The sequence below is a fragment of the Armigeres subalbatus genome, chromosome 3, assembly GCF_024139115.2.
Source record: "Armigeres subalbatus isolate Guangzhou_Male chromosome 3, GZ_Asu_2, whole genome shotgun sequence".
Classification (NCBI taxonomy): Eukaryota; Metazoa; Arthropoda; class Insecta; order Diptera; family Culicidae; genus Armigeres; species Armigeres subalbatus.
The window spans coordinates 216,101,741-216,122,219 of record NC_085141.1 but is presented as its reverse complement, the minus strand read 5'-3'; the positions used below and the strand labels follow the sequence as shown (position 1 = coordinate 216,122,219).

Below are 20,479 nucleotides of genomic sequence, written 5' to 3'. Positions count from 1 at the left end.
GTGCTGCTACTCTATTGTACTTAAGGTTTATTTTCTTTTTTCATACTTCAATTCAAAATTTTCGACAACTGTATTGTCGCGCTCTTCTAAAACGCTCAGCTCTTCACGGTGCTAACGCGCAAGCAAAGATTGCGCAGCAGCGCGCTTATAAGCTTTTACACAGGGTGCGTGTCTGTGCTTTTAAATTTAATAAGCCGCCAAATGGGGTTGCCATAGCTGAATAGCCGCTGTGTGTAAAGTAAATGGGCGCGCTCCATAGGGCACTGCACGGATTGCTTTGTCTCTTTCTCGCTGCAAAGAAATTAGAAAACAACAAGGCCAGTAAACGTCAAAATTTATGAGGAACGAAAGAGAAAGAGATGTTTTCGTGCAGTGCCCTATTGCGACTCGAAGGAGGCTGTCCAATGAACTGCTCGAAGTTGTTCCCGTCCTGCTTGTTCTTTTTTGTCAACAAATGGGCATGAGCAGGACAGGGAGAAACTTCGAGCTACTTCAAGCTCTCATTGGACAGCACTATGATCATGATCTGAGTCTTTATCTTGGGATGCATAATATCTAAATCTGATACTAATTCGCGCATTTCTCTTCCATTGCAGACAGACCATTTTGAATAACCATGGCTGACGCGGACCGTTATGATGATGTGTGGAATCGGGTGAAGCAATACATCCCATTCCTACAAGAGTTGATCAGCTATTACAAGAATGATAGCCACCAGAACCGAGAGCAGCAGCTGCAGAAGATCATAACCATTTATGATCTGCTCACAAACCAAAGGTATGTTGTTTTTATTATTTTCGCTGTGTGTTATGAGTGCATGTTAGAATCGTTAATCGAGTGGACATTTTGCTGATCATTTAGTGCTATATTAGTGATGTGTTGTTCGAAGGAAGATACAACGCAAAATGAGTTACCTTCAATAATCCGAAGTTATGGTACCTCCGGAATGAGCGTTACACAGATTAAGTGGTGATGTTGTGGCCCTTGATGAACAGGATTATGCTGCTTGGAGATAAATAGTTTTTTAGGCGGCGCGCGTGATGCAACATCATTTGTGATCATTTTTCTATAATTTATGTGAACTCACAACGTCTCCCTCTCATCATGATGGTGTTAAGAAGACTTGATTATCTACTCTATCGCCTGGCTGTTTCGGCGCTATGCTATGACGTGATTGAGACTCAGCACGGCTTTCGCATCCTCTCTCTGACCCTGAGCCTAATCATTTTACTCTTAACAGCAGAAAGCCCACAGACGTCGTGCGATTTGAAACAATATGTGAACAATAGTGTTTTAGAAAATCCCCCTAGAGAATGTCAAAATCAAATTCAATCTGAAGGATTAACGAATTGTGCTACAAGCCTTTGTCGCTCCTTATTGACGGCGTTATCGTGCTAAAAGGCTTCAATCTCGCTGTCGTATCGAGGAAGAGATCACCATAGTCCATATGCAGCACAAAATAAACTAATGTAGTTGTTAAATATTAGTTTAAAATAATCCCATTTGATTTTGCCGTGGCAGCTGTTCTTGGTGAAACAAATTCAAATGAGAGTGACAGATCTCATAATGACTAATCACGAATTCCAACGATACGATGCGGCTGCAGATGCGCTCGCTTACAGAAACCTCGATAGCTCTACAAGATGTTTGCAACGAATATAAATCGAAAGAAGCAATGATTGGATCGCTGCGGAAGAATGTTCAGCTACGCTAATGGAAAAACAGTAGAAGTATGCATGATGGCAGCGGGTGATCAGCTATTGGTTGTCAACCAATTAGGGAAGGTGAAACATATGATTCGTGATTTCCTACATACTTTGGGCGTTAACATGCTGACGCTATTTCACCAGCGGACCTATTGAATTCAAAATTACTCACAGTTTGTTAATGATTTGAAATGCGTGAAACGGAGACATGGTGTAACGTTTGAATTAGTTACATTATTAAAGTCCATAAATGAAAGAACAAGTTGATCCGTAATCAAAGTTTTCTGCTCCGTACGCTACACGTTGACCACCTCTGCCGAGTAATTTCGCACATCAACAAAAAGTCAACTCATACGACCCAGACCTACTGGACAAACACATATTCGCGTTTCATCATAACCGCAATTTCCCACAAGCCATCTGAACTGAATTGGAGAATTTACGTAGATAAACGTAGATAACTGATCTTAAGGTAGAAATGGAATGACGAACGACGGCAGAAAGATGAATTGGGGAAGTGAGAGTCAAAATTTGATCATGAGAGAATCTACGGTCGAGAAAGCTATATAAGGACACGACGATTAAATTTTATTCCAACAGCGTTGGTCGAAGCTATCGCAAATAAAGAAGCGTAGTTCTGTCTAGCTTGTCAAACAGATCACAACTCGGAGTGCGGATCGCAGTCGGATTTGGAACGCATAGATTAGGATCGTCGCGGAAACCAAGAAGTTGGAAGATGTGTTAAACTCTCGGAGTTTTAATGCAGGTCGGTGGATGCGGATTGCAATCGCAGATTGTGTAAGGAAAGTCGCACGGCAGCTGGCGGATTTGGTTCCCTATGGCGCCGTGGACGCACGGAATGGCCAATTGGGTGAAGCGGAGCATCGAGACAAGATATGGGATCAGTAGATCATCGTAGAGTTTCATCGAAAAGCGGCTTCATGTGTAGCGTCGAGGCAGAAACATCTTTTAAAATATTAGGATGGAGAAGTTATTTGTACTGGGAGAAATAGGTGAGATTTTTGCAAATAAAATGTGACAAGTGATGTACATGCTCCTTTGTTTTCAAAAGAAGAGACCGATGACAAATTAGTTGTAACAACGGAAGTTAGAGACGATTCAGCATCGTGACAATTAGCTTCATAGGTCATGCAAACATTCTAATAACTATGAAGTGACTTGCAGCAAGTTAGGTTCCATTGTCTGGACAAGGAATGATGATGAAGGAGACGCATTCAACTTTCTTAATCATTACAAGCCATGAAAACAAGTTTATCGCAATCTGATACGTGTGCGAAAAAAAAGCAGAATCTGAGGAGCATTTTCAGTGACCAGCAATGATCAAACGCTCCGTTTTCGCGGTTATCCGTTAGAAATCGTGATGTTTTCGAACAGCTGTGTAAACAAGTTTAAATACATCATCAGTATCGGTGCCCCCGGAAGCAGGAACTTGAAGGAATTTATAATGCAAAAAAACGTCCCAGCACATCGTTTTGACGGCAGTTTTCGATAAGTTGAACCATTCAGTAGCTATTGCGAAAGTGTACAAACCTGGGGTATGCGTTCATATCTTACCGAAAGTTTATGGAGTTTCTCGCCACGAGTTTATTAGAACAAAGATCCAACGTATCACACTTATGAACACACCTGAGCGTAATCATGGATTAAAACTAGCATTTAAGTCACATGTTACGACATATCTTCGACATGTATTGCTTGAAAACGATGCAAGCGTAAGGTTTATTAAAGCGCACAAAATCATAGCCGGTAAAAAAAACACAATATGATTGTTGATTCCACGGAGTATAAATAAAAATAGGTTGCCTTGCAGTGCAGTACTGGTCCAGTTCACTTAGGTGGACTGCTGAACAAAAGAAAAGCAGCACCCGAACGAATAGACAAAGAAGAACTGCTTTCCTACGTGTATTACTTTGCAGTGGAATTGTGCTTGTGTATAACACATTTGATAGAAGTGATCGCCCGAATAAAGAAATGGCTGTTAAAAAGTGGTGACCGTTAGTGAGTGTCAATGACACGTCGATTCGTCGGTAACGCGACTTAGCAGGAAAGATTTGAATTCGGAAAATACTCCACATTGTCTAACATGAACACAACATACGTTAGTCGTTGATAGTGAAATTTGTGTTATTTCGTTTGTTCTAATATGTTTTAACTTTGTTAATTTTTTTTCTTTTAGATTGAATTATCAGTCCTTGTGCAAATGCGAGAATGTGCTGATCAAGCTACACAAAACGGTAAATACTTATGCTCAAGTTATTCATTACTGCAATAATTAAAATTTGTTTTTTTTTTTTCACAGAACCCATTGCAAAAGAAGGCGTCTTCGACAACCGCCAAACCTACGAATGAACCAGATACTCCGGCCTCCCCCGGTGAACCGGAAGCTCAAAACGAATCCGATCAGCAGGATCGAGATTCTTCGGATATCTCAGATGGTCCTCCTGGTTTGGAATCGGGAACACCGACAAAGGATAAAGATCAATCCGAATCAGGTGAAGCTCCTCCTCTTCCGGATACACCCGCCGAGCCGGACACCCCAGCAGGACCAGACAGTCCAGCCGAGCCGGATATCCCAGGCGTACCGGACACTCCGGCTGAACCAGACTCTCCGGATGAGCCAGACACTCCAGCTGAACCGGATGAAATGGTTGATTCGCAAAATAGCCTGGAACCGTTGAGTCCAGAAACAGACAGTGAATACTGGGATGATCCTCCACCAAGGAGTAGCAAACCTGATAAAGCGAGCCAACCTCCACTGTCATTGGATGAGATTCAGAGACTGATTACAAGCAAACCAGAGCCAAGCGGTGCACGGACCGGGAATAATCTTTCAAAGGTTATCAATGATACTTTGAAGGTTCTGTCCAAGGACTTCCAAAGGCCAACCTTCACCGATCATGACCGTAATCCGTCACCACCAACCGAAGATTCACATAATATTCGCAATCGCAACGTTCCTTACTCGCCCACATATCCACCGCAAATTTCCCCTAACCAACCGTTCTCTGGTGGCCCATGGGAAACAAATAGCGATGGATTCGGTGCCTTCCCTCATCCAGTGAATAATTCGTTCCGTAACATTCCTACTCGAACAAATTCTCCCCCGCTGTACCGCCGTCGAGATGATATGCTTTCGCAAATGGATCTACGTTTCCAAAACGACATGATGGACATCTCACCACCCTACGTTTCACCGTCGGACGGTCGATCCGTAGTTGGCCCTCCTGCATCGGTTTCCAGCATCAAAGATCCTCGACTGAGGAAAGCAGTCGAAAGCAACATGCTCCTACATTCCCCGGATTCGCCAGGGTCCGCCTCATCACCCTTCTTCCCGACGGTGAAGCCAAATGATCCAAGATTCAATCGGACCAATCCCAACCTTCCACCTCCGAATGAGTTACCTAAATGCATTGCTCCAAACCCCAATCTACCGCTGGAGTCTGCCAAGAAGGAACCTCCCAAACGGCGTTTAAGCATCTGTGTGAACCAGGTCATTATCGAGGAAATACCACCTGAACCAATTATTCCTCTGAGGCAATTCCCACAACGTCGCCAAAGCATTTGCCATGAATTCAACAGTAACCGAAACAATGAACCATTCCACGGCACATCGTTTCTCCCTCCAGGCTCAGCACCACCGCTGCCGCCAATGATGCCACCGCCTCCTCAACCAATGGCACCGTTGATGGGTCAGCCTATTCCATCGCTAATAAATTCGCATGCTATGCACATTCACCCTCCACAATCGATTCCTGCGATGCATCCCCCGGAACCGCTCTCGTTAGCCGATCGGGATCCTCGGAGGAAGCATATGCAGCATGGCAATGAGTTCCTGAAACCTCTCCCATCACAACCACCACAGCCGCCACATCACCATATCGCACATCCGGCAAATCGGTTTGATCGTCCCATTCCGGGACCCAGCAAGGCGCCGTCTACATATCTGGAGCATCGCCGCCAGAGAGAAATGAACGAGAAGCAACAGAGGGAACATAAGAAGTCGATGCATTCGGAGGGGGATAAGGGAAGTGGTGGTAAGGAGAAGCCGCCAAATCAACAAAAAGATCAGAAACACCATCATGGCAAGGACAAGCGGCAAAACGAAGAAATTGACATAACAATTGGTATGATTCCAAACAAAAACCGTGTTTCCGCAAAAGCATACGCAAAACCAGCGAAATCTTTTATACCGAAAGAACGTCACTTCGCTCCTTCAGCGAAGGATAAACACCAAAAATTTCCATCACACAAATCACACAAATCGGAATCCTCCTCAACATCACATAGGTCGGATAAGAAGCACGATGAATCGGAGAAAGAAAAAATTAAAGCTGTGCCCAAGTCCAAAGACCTTTTCGGCGAGCAACTGTCCCAATTCGATAAAATGTACCGCAGTGGTGATTTTGCCAAGAAGGCTGCCCCTGCGTCCGGAATTGGTGGCTTCAAGATTCCAAAAATCAAGCGCATTGAAAAGCCTGAACCTCCGACTAAGCCAAACGTGCCACCTCCACATAGCAACCCTCAGCAAGATAAGTTCAAGAAAGATAAGCAGAAGCAAAAGGCGAAAAGTAAGTCGCCAGAACCGACGAACACAATGGACGACGACGATGATATGTGGGATACCGATAGTAGCGTCAAGCCGCCTGTTGAAAGCAAACCACATACGGAGGAAGCGAAAGGCAATAATAAGAAAAAAGAGACTCCGGCTACAATTCAGTCGCTCGAAGATGACGATTTTTGGGATGCAGAATCAAGCTTCAATGCTAGCGACTCGAACTTTAATTCCTCGGCTGCCATGGACACGTCAACCAACAGTACAGAGCCAGCTGATGTTGAAGATAAACCAAAGGATGAAGATAAGCCGAAAGAAGCAATCGAGGAACCACCGAAAGTTGAGTTCCAGGTTCCGACCTTACCGGCTCCTCGTAGAATACTACGTCGGCGGAACTCGGTAGCGATCCATAACAACGAACCGGAGACGTGGAACAAACCCCCCGTGCCGTCATTGGTTCTACCGCCACGAATTACCAGGCGTCGCAACTCAATCGCTGTATCGAACGCTGAAGACCATAACAGAAATACGGAAAAGGTTGAGAAGGAACCCGCACTGCCGGCGAAACCGAGTAACGAACAGCCAGAGATGGAGGTAGAACCAGAGGAAGTTGTACGACCGCGCCGAACTCGTAAGCGAAAGGTTATAGTCGACGATGACGCAGTAGAAAGTCCAAATACGGATATTGCACCGAAAATGGATGGGTCGGCGGATACGAACACAAGCCATGGCGATAGTGAGGAACGAAACACATCAGTAACTGTAGCAGCAACAGAGGACCATAGCGATAACGTCGTTTCAAGCACTACCAACGATACGACGGTTAAGAAGCGTAGAGGACGCAAGAAGAAAGATCCGCTCGAAGCAGCAAGTGAACAAAATGCTTCGAGCGATACAAGTCAGATTGATTCGAACGACCAGAAAGAATCGCCTCAGGAAGAATTACCCGCAAAGGTGGGTAATGATAGCGTGTCGGAGAAGAGTGTTGACCAAACCGAAGAGCAGCTTAGCGAAACTGCCAAGGAAATTAAGGAAGAACAGGAGAACAAGGAAATGGTAGAAGGTTTGATGAAGATATCGAACAACAAGGCGCAACTACTAGCAATGTTAAGTCAAATGTTGGACGAGAAGAAACTGAAGAAAATTCAAGAAATTATCGACAGTCCCAATGATAAACTGTCGGATGATAAACCATCTGTCGCCGGGAAGATTGATGAAACGGATAGTGCACCCGGAAGCAGCCGAGAGTCTACGTCGGTAATAAGCTCCACGAACGATGTTGTAGAAAAGAAGAAACAAACACCGAAGGCAAAGAAGTCAGAATTGGACAAGCTCAACGAGGATATTGCTGAAATGTACATCAGAGACGGTGTGCTGAGCGCAACAGGTCGCAGAAGTTGCACCAGGCGACATGATTTTGTAGCACCGGCACCGAGAACAGTTTCCACTAGGAAGTCCGCAAACGCCACAGTAATAGTGGATGAAAAACCATCCATCGCATTAGAAGCTAAAGCGGCTCCGGCAATCGTAGAAAAACCTACCACCGCTAAAAAAGTAACCTCCACAATCGTTAAATCGACTCCAGTGCAGAAAGTTCTTCAGAAAGGCATGGAACTCGACCTTGCAGATAGAAGCCTCATGAAGCCATTGAAAGTGGTTATCCAGAAGATCGATTCGTCTCAAATGGGAATATTGTCGAATCGAAAACGCAAAATCGAGGACGATCTCACCTCGATTGCATCCAGTGCAACGTCGCTTTCGCCGAAATCCAAGCGGAAGAAGAAAAGTATTTGGGCGAGCGGCACAATACAGAGGCGTAAGAAAAAAGCAGACGTTAAGCCATCGGTTGTATCTCCTTTGAAGTCTTACGCTGCTAAGCCATTGACCAAGAATGTCACTCGCGATTTGAACTGTAGGAGCGATAAATCCAAGTCCTGTGCACTGTGCTCTTATACTGGTTCCATGTCCGGGATAGTCCAGCACTATGTCCGCTATCATCCATTACACGAGGTGTATGTTAGTCGGCTTTCCAGTATGGTGGCCAACAAGCTCAAGAAAGACCCAACAATTGTCAGCGGCATCATTGAAGATCAGAACATCACATTCAAATGCCTGTTCTGCCAGGAAGTGCTTTGTAAGAAAAAATACAACTGGAAAATGCATTTGGCCAGCCACACTGGGGAGTACAGGTACAAGTGTACGAACTGCACCATAAAATCTTTGGCGCCCAGCACCAATGCCCATGATAGTGAATGCAGTACTCCAGCGATGGAGGTCGTGAATGACGTCATGTTCGAGGGCAACCACATTTACGGTTACATGTGTCGGTTGTGTAATTATGTACAGCTGACGCGATCCAGATTAGAGGCACACCTGAAAGAGGAACACGGCCGAAATCTGACCGGAAAAGGTACTCTCAAGTTCAGCATTTTGAACTATGACGAAGTGATTGATCACTCAAAGTCGCAAGAGACGCTCGAATCTGATATTTCAATGCCGGAGCTGACTCCCCAGGCATCAGCGCCCAGCCAAACAGACATGTCCGCCTTTATCTCGAGTGCCAATGATGAAATCGAATCTCTCAAAGTTCTCAACGATCGTAATTTTGTATCGCCTTCAAAGCCTTCGATTATCGACAAGCTGAAGCAGAATTTCGACGAAATTGACCGCAAAGATGCTGTTGCAGAAAAGAAGAAGACTTCGAAGGGTGATGAGGATGAATGGGAGGACATTGATACACCCCCCAAAGAAACGCCGACAAAAAAGAAGGCTACACCCAAACGGACCGAAAAGGTCAAACGCTCGTTGGCTAGATCAACGTCACCGTCTCAGAACATTCCGATGCCGACTCCACTTGCGATGAAGAATGAAAAGGTGGACATATTTGAAAATAAGCAGCTGGTGGCAAACGTCGGCTTCAGTAATACAAACGGAACGATCTGGTACTTGTGCTTGATAGGAGACTGTAAATTCGCCACCGAAAAGCGACCAGAGATGTACTGCCACGTAGAGGAACAGCATGGTTCCATTGTTTGGGACGGGTACTGCTACCTTTGTACGGCGCAAGTTTCAACCGAAGAAACCAGTCCTTTGAAAAAGGAGGTGAAGCATATGGCAGTTATCCACATTAAGGATAGGACCGCCTTCGAAGAGCTCAATGAGCATGATGTGGCCAGTGTGGCGTTAAAGTTGCTAGAGGAAGAACAATCGACATTGAAGCTGCGTCGATTCTCTGGCGACAAACTTTCAATGGGTACCACAGAAGGCCCCATCAATATCAAACCGTGGCTGGAAAAACCAACAACGAAGAACCGTGACCATTGCGTGAACATGTTGGAACCACGAAGCTTGTACTGTTTCTTCAAATGTATGGGCACCGGGTGCTGCTTCACCACCACCGTCGAGGTGTCGATGGAGAAGCACATCGATAATCACGAACTGGTGGGAGACGTCACCGGTGCGGCCGTGAAAAGCTGGCTCGAATGCCCATATTGTGATGTGCTGACCGAAGATCGAACCGATCTGTTGCGGCACTTGCGGATCGTTCACAGCAATAGTGCGTATCAGTGTACCTATTGCTTCTACCGGAGTCGCGAGGCGTACAACGTGATACTGCATCAGAAGCTTCACCATGGCAAAGAGAAGCCGCAGGTGCTGGTGAATGAAGTGGACAAACGGCCTCTAACGGCAGCGGACTACGAACGGCTGAATAGGCGCCCGATTGACAACATTCTGCCGTTGATTTGTACAGGTGAGTAATGATCTGAATGTATGGGTTTGGGGTATTGGCTTCCAGGATCCCAATCTCAATGTTTGTCCCTCTCCTCTTACTACTCGGCTCCGTAAAGTGTTATACGCGCCTGAGCCTGTCAAATAAATGCAATGGTTAGGAAGTTTTTAGAAAATAAAGTAATCTTTATACACATTGAGAGACGGCAACACATCATTTTTCACGCCATTTCCAAAGCTGCACGAATTTTTTTTTTTTTTTGGGGAGACATTGATATGAAAGAGGCACTTTTAGCGTGAGATTTTTTTTTTTGTGTGAGTGAGACATTTTCGTGTACAAGAGGCAATTGAGTCTAAAAGAGACATTTTAGTGTAGAAGAGACATTTTCGTGACAGAGTAGTTTTCGTGTAAAAGAGACAATTGAGTCTACAAGAGCCATTTTCGTGTGGAAGAGACATTTTCCTGTAAAAGAGACATTTTTGTGTGAGAGAGGAATTTTCGCAAGAAAAACGTTTTCATGTGAGAGAGACATTTAAATGTAAGAGGAACATTTCCGTGTAGAAGGGACATTTGCGTATGAGAGACATTTTGTGTTAGACATTTTCGTGTAAAAGAGACAATTGAGTGTAACAGTAAAAAAAATTGTGTGGAAGAGACATTTTCGTGTAAAAGAGATATTTTCCTGTAGAAGAGACATTTGCGTGTGAGAGAGGAATTTTGGCGTGAGAGACGTTTTCATGTAAAATAGACATTTTCATGTAAAAGGGACATTTGCGTGTGAGAGAGACATTTTGTGTTAGACGTTTTCGTGTAAAAGAGACAATTATTGAGTGTAAAAAAGAATTTTCGTGTGGAAGAGACATTTTCGTATAAAAGAGACATTTTCCTGTGTGAGAGACGTTTTTATGTGAGACATTTTCGTGTGAGAGAGACATTTCCGTGTGAGAGAGACATTTTCTTGTATGATAGACATTTTCGTGTGAGACATTTTGGCCTGAGAGACATTTTCGTGTGAGAAAGACATTTTTGTGTAAAAGGGACATTTGCGTGTGAGAGAGACATTTTTGTTAGACTTTTTCGTGTACCAGGGACATTTTCCTGTTATACAGACATTTAACAGACATAACATGGACATTTTTGCGTGAGACATTTTGGCGTGAGAGACATTTTCGTGTGAAAAACATTTTTGTGTAAAAGGGACATTTGGGTGTGAGTTAGACATTTTTGTTAGACATTTTCGTGTGAGACTTTTTTTTTCCTGTTATACAGACATTTAACAGACATAACATGGACATTTTTGCGTGAGACATTTTGCGTGAGAGACATTTTCGTGTGAAAAACATTCTTGTGTGAGTGAGACTTTTTCGTGTGAGAGATATTTTCGTGTAAAACAGACATTTTCATGTGAGAGAGACATTTACGTTGTAGAGAGAAATCAGACTCAGAGTCAGAGTCAGACTTTTCCGTGTGAGACATTTCCGCGTGAGTCAGACTTTTTCGTGTAAGAGCAACATTTTCATAAAAGATATTTCCGTGTGAGAGAGACATCTTCACGTGAGAGACATTTTTGTATGAGAGAGACGTTTTCACGTGAGGAAGACAATTTTGAGTGAGAAAAATAATATAATAATGAAATGCTTTAATTTGGTCACAGAAATTGAGGAGAGGGGAAGTCTGTTCTGTAAATCATCAATGAATCGTTTGACATAAAATTTGACTTTGATAATCTAATTTTAGTTTGCAATGCCGAATACTGCGTGTTGGATGCCTTTATGTCGCATCTGAAGGATGATCATCCAGACGTTACAACGATCGTGTGCCAATGCTGTAAAGAGAACATCCAAAAGTTGAAAATTCCACGTCACCTGTTGTTGCACAACATCGGCATCTACGAGTGCATCTATTGTCATTTCGGCAGCAATACGATGGATGCCGTACAGACCCACGTCTGCAATCGGCACCCACAGGAGCCACTGTACTGCTGTATCCGGTACAACAAAACACCGGGGAAGGTAAGTTTAGAACACCCAATTCGCCTGTACGTGAAATAATAAATTTCCTCTCTACAGGTTAAGGAAGCATCACTGAAATCGTTATACGAGATGCCCGTAGATGAAAGCACAATAGTCAAATGTACATTTACAAGCGAGGAACTGAATTACAAATCAACGGACACAAAGAGTAATCACGATATAAACTTTACCGGAAACGCGAGTGTAATCCCGTTGCAGTTGCCCCCCATCCGCTTTGGTGATACGAATATTTTCTTGAGTGCTCAGATTCCATCGACGTCAACAGCGACGACATGTAATGAGTCGGTAGTGGTTGCCGGGAACACGGCGGAAGTCGTCAAGATGCCAATGATATCGGCCGTGTCCGGCGGTGTTTCATTGTCAGGTACGACGACAGCTGTACCGATCATCACCGCTGTCCAGGGGAACTATCAAGAACCTTCCACGTCGACCATTAAAACACCGCAAGCACCAATGGTGATGCCTGTGATATCACAGGTAGTGGGAGGGGCTAGCGTTCCATCCGTCAATATGCCTATCATTACCAGAGTAGAAGGTGGTGTCGGCGATGTGGCCACATTGAGATCCGCTTCCTCCTTGGTAGGTACCAAAATAATAATTTCGCCGAATAAGGGCTCCGGTGTTCCAATCATTACTAACGTCTGTAGTATTGGTCCTCCGAATAATCAGGTCCAGTCACCCAAGGAGGACGACGCGATTATGCTGGAAGCGGAACGTGTTGCAATGGAGATGATAAAGGATACCGGTTTGCCAAAGAACGTCATCTACAAGTGCGTCTTCAAAGGTTGCAACTCGGTTCTACCGGATGGAATTGGAATGCGAAAACATTTAACTTTCTCACATTTGCCATCCACTCAGTACATTTGCAGTCACTGCAAAGGCAAGCCATCGTTCCAGAATGTGATGTCCTTTACACAGCATCTCAAAACTCACGAGGCACAACGCATTTTCTGCTTCATGTGCGACTATAAGGGCTCTTTCCCGCCCGAAGTGATCAAACATGTAAAGGACGTGCACAAAACTAGCAAGCCTACCATTCTGTTCCTGAACCCGAAGAAGAACGACCCCAATAATGACATCATTTTGTTTGCCCCGGGAATTCCAACCGATGCGGAGCGAAAAGCATACTACAAAAAGTTAATCGATTTGTACAACCACAAATTGCAAGCTGCTCTCATACATCTGAAGACCCGATTTGCACCGGATGAATGTGAAAGTCTGCCGAAACAAGCGATATTCAGTCAGACAGTATTCTGTAGCAAATGTCAGTACAGCACCAAAGTAAGGTTGAACATGTATCGGCACTTGAAGGGTCATCTGAATGATATGCCCGTTTCAAACATGGATCCTAAGAATCCGGTACCATGCTGGGGTCAGGGTGAGAAACATTTCGATCGCATGAGAAACCCTGCCGCCAGTTCCCAAGAGGATGACGACCTTATTCAATCGTTGTGCTTCGTTCAGGAGAACAAGCGCTACATCTGCGGGGCCCCGGATTGTCGTTATCTGACCATCAACGAGACCATGCTGCGGAATCATCTGAGCACACTACATGCCGATGTCAAAGAATACAAATGTCCCCATTGTCCAGCGGTGCAGATTTTCTCGGCGCAACTTAATGTGCCAAAAGTGCTGGAACATCTGAAACTACACGACAAGGAGCTGTACCGATGCAGCAAGTGTAGTATTTTTATGAACAAAAAGAACGAAATCGACCAACACGTTAACGATAAGCATCCATCGCAAAATGCTTCGGTTTACGTGATTCGAGATGGGAGCACTGCCGGCAGTGCTGCAACCGTCGGAATGTCCGAAGATGGCATTGTATTCAAATGGAAATGTGACGTCTGTAAGTTCAAGAGTCCTTCCCTAAGCGAGATGAAACTACACATGCAGGAAACTCACAGCATTACTGCAAAGTATCGATGCTCTCGATGTTTATACAGCTGTTCGAATAAGTCAGCATTCACAACGCATTTTGACCAGCAACATCCGGGATGTGAAATTGTTATAATTTCACTGTACAAAGCGATAGAAGGTGACGATAGCCGAGCGGACACAACTCCTCTTTGGCGAAGGGAGACCAGCAAGACTCGAAGCATTCGAGGCATTCTCCTGGAGGATGAAGATGAAGACGAATATGAACAAATTCCTTCGGAGATGGCCCAAATGGCAGCAGATTCGCAACCGGGACCAAGTGGAGTCTCCATTCCTCGGAAGCGCAAAAGCACCGAAAACAGCGAAACGGGAATTTCTCCGAAGAGAGTAAAAGAAGACAGCTACAATTCAGCGGTTAGAGCTTTTAAGTGCGGCTTCAAAGGTTGCAACTACGTGAACGACTTTGGTGCCGGAATTGTGTCACATTTCCGTTCTGCCCATCCCAATGAGAAACCATCCGTAATAAAGAATGCACTTGCTAACTCTGAACAGTCGCGGTTCGACTACTTCATGAAATACGCTTGTTTCTATTGTGTTAAGAAGTCGGACACCATACAAGATCTGCTGGCGCACTGGAGACAGATACACAAAATTACAGGCCGCCGCAGTCAGGATAAACCGTTCCTATTCCGCACGTCCAAAATCATCCTGTGCTTCTATTGCCGAAAGGGAGCAGTAATGCCCGAAATGAAATCGCACTTCATCTCCAATCATCCGGGTCATCAACCGATCTATCTCGATTTCCGCAACCCGAGACGTTGTGCCGAATGCGAGTTCACGATGGGATTGGACAAACAAGAAATGATTGCTCACTTCGCCAAAGAACACACAAAAGAAAACGAGTATGCAAATGGGTGGATAGATTTTCTAACCGATGATGTTGTGGACAAAATTCTTCAACTGAACAACGTTGTTTATCGTTGTGAGAAGTGCGACTTTATTACCGACAACAAAACCGACTTCACCATCCACTATGCCACCAAACATCCCGGCTTACGCGTCGAGTTCAACGAATACGAAATGGAGAAAAACATCGTCTACTATTGTGCGTTCAATAACTGCAAATCCAGCCACAACTCCCCGCAAGCGTTGGCAATGCACATATCTCAACACATGCCGCTATTTAAGTGCATGTGCAACATACAGCAGTGTTCGGCCCAGTTCCGGACATTCACGATGCTGCTGCAGCACTTCAACACAACTCACCCGCTGCACGATCACCATTATGCTTTGAAAACCCCGGAAGAGTACAAAGCGGTGCTACGATCGATCAACATCCAGTTCTGGAATGGCTTTGTGATGACGCTGGATGATGCGAGGCGTGCCGGCAACCGGTACGGAAGCTACAACCACTTTTTCAAGCACATTGACGAGCTGTGTGCCCAATCGGTGGCCGAAGCCCTCCCAACCAGCTAGATTTAAGTTCTTGTTTCGACCTATATCATGCAAGATGAGGTGCCACAAACAAATCACTTCAGGTACATCTGTCGAATCTGTAAATATATGTTCAAGTTATGTACTAAATGCGTCCGTGTTGTTCTCTGTTTATTTTTCTTTTCTATTTTAGTAGGTACAGCTTATTAATAGTAGATAAAAGAATGCAACAAAGAAACCCAGAAGAAACCATTAATATCACCATCCCTGTCCGTATGCGACGTATACCGTGTGGTTAACTACCAATAGGTAAATTGAATCTATTCACCAAGTATAATATTATTTCAAATACATTATCTTCTATTTCTGTTCTTTGTTAAAAATTGACATAGTTTAATAAGTGTCAAGGTAAAAAAAACAATATGGAATTGCAATACATACAATACCGCTCTATATTAACCACAACTATTGCCTTATTAATTTAACCTGTTTCCGCGAACAATATAACGCAAAAACTAACATACTTACATAATGTTGCAAAAGACGTATAATTCTTAAATTGTGTGAAATACTATTTTCCGGCATTGTGTGTGTGTGAGTGTTAAGAATGAATGGTCTTCAATATACATTTACGTCTATCGTCACAATCAAAAAAGAAACTGGCCTATTTTAGCCAGCCCAATCTTTATCCGGCCATGTAGCCGTCCAGTTCTTCGTAATAAAAACGCAATGAAACAACTTTATTGAAAGAAAATTGACCACAATAAGCAATTTTTGAAAGTCGCTGATGTTAGACTGTAATCATAGTCCGCACATCTTTTTGTCTGTCGTACCCCATCACGAATGTCCTCCCACGTCTTCTTCTCGTCCATTTCAATGTGTGTTGATAATCCCTTTTGTATGACTTCCTCTCGCTGTATTCTCCCCTGTCCCGTTACAGTTGTGAAACATCGCCAACATTCGCATCTTTATTACTTAAACACCCTACATTTCCACTACACATCGAAGGTAAATTCTTCCCCGACATCACGAACATACGCACTTATCGCAGTGCGAATATTGAATCCGACCACTACCTCGTAGCAGTATCTCTGCGCTCAAAACTCTCGACGATGTACAACACATGTCGGAGTCGTCCGTTGCGGCTAAACATTGGACGGTTACAAGACGATATACTAGCACAAGACTACGCACCGCAGCTGGAAATGGCACTCCCAACGGAAGAACAGCTAGGCGCAGCGTCTCTTGGAGATGGCTGGAGAGATATACGATCCGCCATTAGAAGCACCGCAGCCGCTGCACTAGGCACGGTGGTCCCGGATCAGAGAAACGACTGGTATGACGGCGAATGTGAGCAGTTAGTTGAGGAGAAGAATGCAGCATGGGCGAGATTGCTGCAACACCGCACGAGGGCGAACGAGGCACGATATAAACGGGCGCGGAACAGACAAAACTTGATTTTCCGGAGGAAAAAGCGCCAGCAGGAAGATCGAGACCGTGAAGAGATGGAGCAACTGTACCGCGCTTATAACGCACAAAAGTTCTATGAGAAGTTAAACCGTTCACGTAAGGGCCACGTGCCACAGACCGATATGTGTAAGGATATAAACGGGAACCTTCTTACGAACAAGCGTGAGGTAATCCAAAGATGACGGCAGCACTACAAAGAGCACCTAAATGGCGATATGGCAGACAACGGTGGCGGTATGGCAATGAACCTGGAAGCACGCGCGCAGGACATACGACTTCCGGCTCCGAATCTCCAGGAAATTCAGGAGGAGATCGGCCGGCTGAAAAACAACAGAGCCCCTGGATTTGACCAACTACCGGGAGAGCTGTTTAATCACGGTGGTGAGGCACTGGCTAGAGCGCTGCTCTGGGTAATTACCAAGATTTGGGAGGATGAGGTTCTGCCGCAGGGGTAGATGGAAGGCACAGAGAAACAGACGTCTCACTCTAAACAGTTCCATCGTTCATATTTTTAACGGTGGATTTAATTTTTTGTAGGTGGTCGATCGGCCACCGATGGCGCTTCCATCGGTTTTACTTGTGTTTGACGTTTGCTCACTACTGCCACCTGCCTGCCGTTTATCCACCTGCAGTGCATTTAGCATTGGGTGGTAATGTTATCGTGACGATGATTTTGATTGCATTTTGTTCTAAGTGAGACGTCTGTTCTCTGTGATTACACGTAGGTTTGTGGCTGAGCGAAAATCATCGCGAGCCATTATGCGGGTGGCGGTAGTGTTCGATGATTTTTCATCATGGCGTCGTGGGCAGCAAATTTGAATTATTTTTTTAATGGAGTGACACGTCGGTTCGTCGGTGGTCCAACATCGGATACTAACTTGTTTAAGCTTGGACAAGCAACCATTGGATGGATGAGTCGCAAACAGACATGCGTCGTATAGTACTTTGTCGACAATAGAGGCCGAATACATACCCTTATCCGAGGCTTGCAGAGAAGCGTTGTGGCTACGAAAGCTACTTCAAGACTTTGATGGTCCGTCTACACTGTGCTGGAAGATAATATTAGCTACATCGATTTTGAAGCAATCGATCGTTCATCCAGGCGATCTAAACATATCGACACCCGTCTACATTTCGCTAAGGATTTGTCGGAGAAAGGGATTGGGGTGGTCGAATATTGCCCCTCGGAAACTATAATCGCAGACATCTCTACCAAACCATTGGGAAGTCAGAAGCAAAAACAATTCTCGGAGATCATGGGCTCCAATATCCATCAAATATATCGCGGAGGAGTATAGAAAGTACGACATCTTTCACATCACGGTTATGATGTGGCGAAAAGGCGAAAAGTATTTAATACCTGTTACATTATAATGTATATTGATTGTTTGTGTCTCTCATTCCACAAGTAAAGTTCGCAAATATAAGTTGTGTTTTTATTTGCACGTCCACCGTACACGCGAAATGCGTAAAGTTCCCGGTCGTCCACCTTGTTACCTGCCACAATCTGTAGGATCGAATCATCTGCATTAACTAGTAGCCGCCAGTCTACTGTATGTATATATATATAGATATCCCAGTCAACTGGCAACCCAGCCAATCGGAGGAGAACCATCACCACAATCAGCGAGACAGAACGTGTGTGACTATCAAACGTGTCGGACGTGATCCGCGGTCGTTAGTAGCGAGTCGGTGAAATATTGTATGTGACGATCGGAGTAAATATAATTAGTTAATATAGTGAAAGTGTTTGTGGTTCTTTTACTAAATTGAGAGAATATCCCCCAGGATCTAACAACCTGGCGACGAGAATAAATTAAGGTAAGCGTGATAAAAATTTTCCTCTTGGAAAATTGGAATTGGCTATAAAGAACACGAGGTTAAAATGGCCGATAGTGATATGACGTGCATTTCAATAAATCTAATGGAAAGTAGTGCAGATACTGAGGATTATTTGTAGTGGAAACTATCGACTTGCATGTTGAATACTGTTACATGGTGAATCATAGGTGAAATTATAATGGTTTGTCGAATTGAAAAACGATACATTCCGCAGTAGATTGGGACACAAAATGGAGTCTGAAAATTCATGATCAATACATGTGTGAGTGGAGATAAGTGTCGAACGGACCACAGCGTACATGAGCTTCTGTGGTAATTGTATCAACGAACAGAGCAGGAGGGCGAGCTTTCTGAAAAAAAAAATGACTGTTGATTGAGAGCGTTGAGCAAGGTAGAAGAAAGGGAGAAATGTGAAACGAGAAAAATTGTAGTGGTTTGAAATAATGATGACTCTGGCTGTCATAGTAAACGTTGGCGGTATGCATTGTGGATTAAATGTCTTTGTGTGGGTTGAATACTGGATTTCTTTTACTAGCTGTAAAAAAAAAGAAGTATTGCAATGTTTCTATGAAGTTGTGAAACTGTATCCATTAGACCTGTAGCGTCTAGAGGAGGTGCAAGCGGAATACGAAAGAAATGGCACCGGGTGAAAAAAAAAAATGTTTGCGTATATCCTTTGATACCAGTAGCGACCAAAGGAGGTGAGGAGAAACATAGATGAGATGAATTGATTACGGTGAATTAGTGTATCTTTTGACCAGGAGCGATCAAAGGAGGTGAAGATGGATATAAAACAAATGTTTTGATTTCGTTGAATGCGTATAGCTTTTGACCGGTAGCGATTAAAGGAGCTGAGGATAAACAGAAAACAGATGAATTGATTTCGATAAATGAGTGTATCTTTTGACCAGTAGCGATCAAAGGAGGTGAGGATAAAATAACGATGAGAACTTTTCTTATGGTGAATTCGTGCATCTTTTGACCAGTAGCGATCAAAAGAGGTGAGCATGAATTGTTTCTAAAATGATTCTCGTTTGTTGAAAGTGATAATGGGTAACTTTGTAATGTGTTTTCTTGGCTTGGACAAATTACATATATTCGTAACAATTGTTGAAAGTAATATTGAGTCAACTTATTCATCAAAGGTAAGTGAATAAATAGTACATGCTGTTTTTTTGAAGGATTGATTTCGCCGAAGTTTTATTCAATTAAATTTTGAATGTTTTATATACTATGATTTATATACCGTTGCAAAACTACGACATATTAGTTCAAATTGGAATAAATGCACGCACACAAAGTACATAGTTTTGTGTTTCCGTTAGCCATTATTGAAATGCACTGTTATAGCAAATGGGTAATGTGGGAAAAAATAAATAAAAATAAATTAATAACTTTACAGATGGAGGAAGCTAGACCAATTCCGACCTTCAGATGTGAATCTATGGAAAAACATAAGCTATCTCGAGAGTGGGAATCATGGAAGGGCTCGCTGGAGTGCTATTTTGATGCCTACTCCATCACAGATCAACGTATAATGAAAGCTAAACTACTTCATTTGGGTGGAGTAGAGCTCCAAAGAGTGTTTCGCAGTCTTCCAGATCACGACAAATTTCCTGTTGTAGCTCTGGAACCGAAATTCTATGATATGGCTATTGACATTTTGGATGGTTACTTTCAACCGGGAAAACAAGATGTAATTGAAAGACGAAAACTTCGTCAATTGAAACAGGAAACCGGCGAAAAGTTTTCTCACTATTTGATACGCCTTCGGCAACAAGCGGCTAATTGCGGATTTGATAAATATCATGCA

The 20,479-nt window shown here is 43.8% G+C and overlaps 1 protein-coding gene across 9 annotated transcripts in view; it reads left to right on the top strand.

Moving 5' to 3' along the window:
- The window catches only part of LOC134219640 (uncharacterized), a 63,944-nt gene extending 48,125 nt beyond the window's left edge, over window positions 1-15,819 (top strand). For 7 of the 9 annotated variants that reach the window (XM_062698438.1, XM_062698439.1, XM_062698440.1 and 4 more), the window contains exons 2-7: window positions 597-777; window positions 3,904-3,961; window positions 4,027-10,030; window positions 11,747-12,021; window positions 12,079-15,458; window positions 15,548-15,819. In XM_062698438.1, coding sequence (XP_062554422.1) covers window positions 617-777; window positions 3,904-3,961; window positions 4,027-10,030; window positions 11,747-12,021; window positions 12,079-15,396 — 9,816 coding nt within the window. In that variant the 5' untranslated portion in view covers window positions 597-616 and the 3' untranslated portion in view covers window positions 15,397-15,458; window positions 15,548-15,819. The remainder of the gene's footprint in view (window positions 1-596; window positions 778-3,903; window positions 3,962-4,026; window positions 10,031-11,746; window positions 12,022-12,078; window positions 15,459-15,547) is intronic. The other 2 variants (XM_062698444.1, XM_062698443.1) reach the window with 2 other exon arrangements.
- The last annotated feature ends 4,660 nt before the right edge of the window (window positions 15,820-20,479 follow it).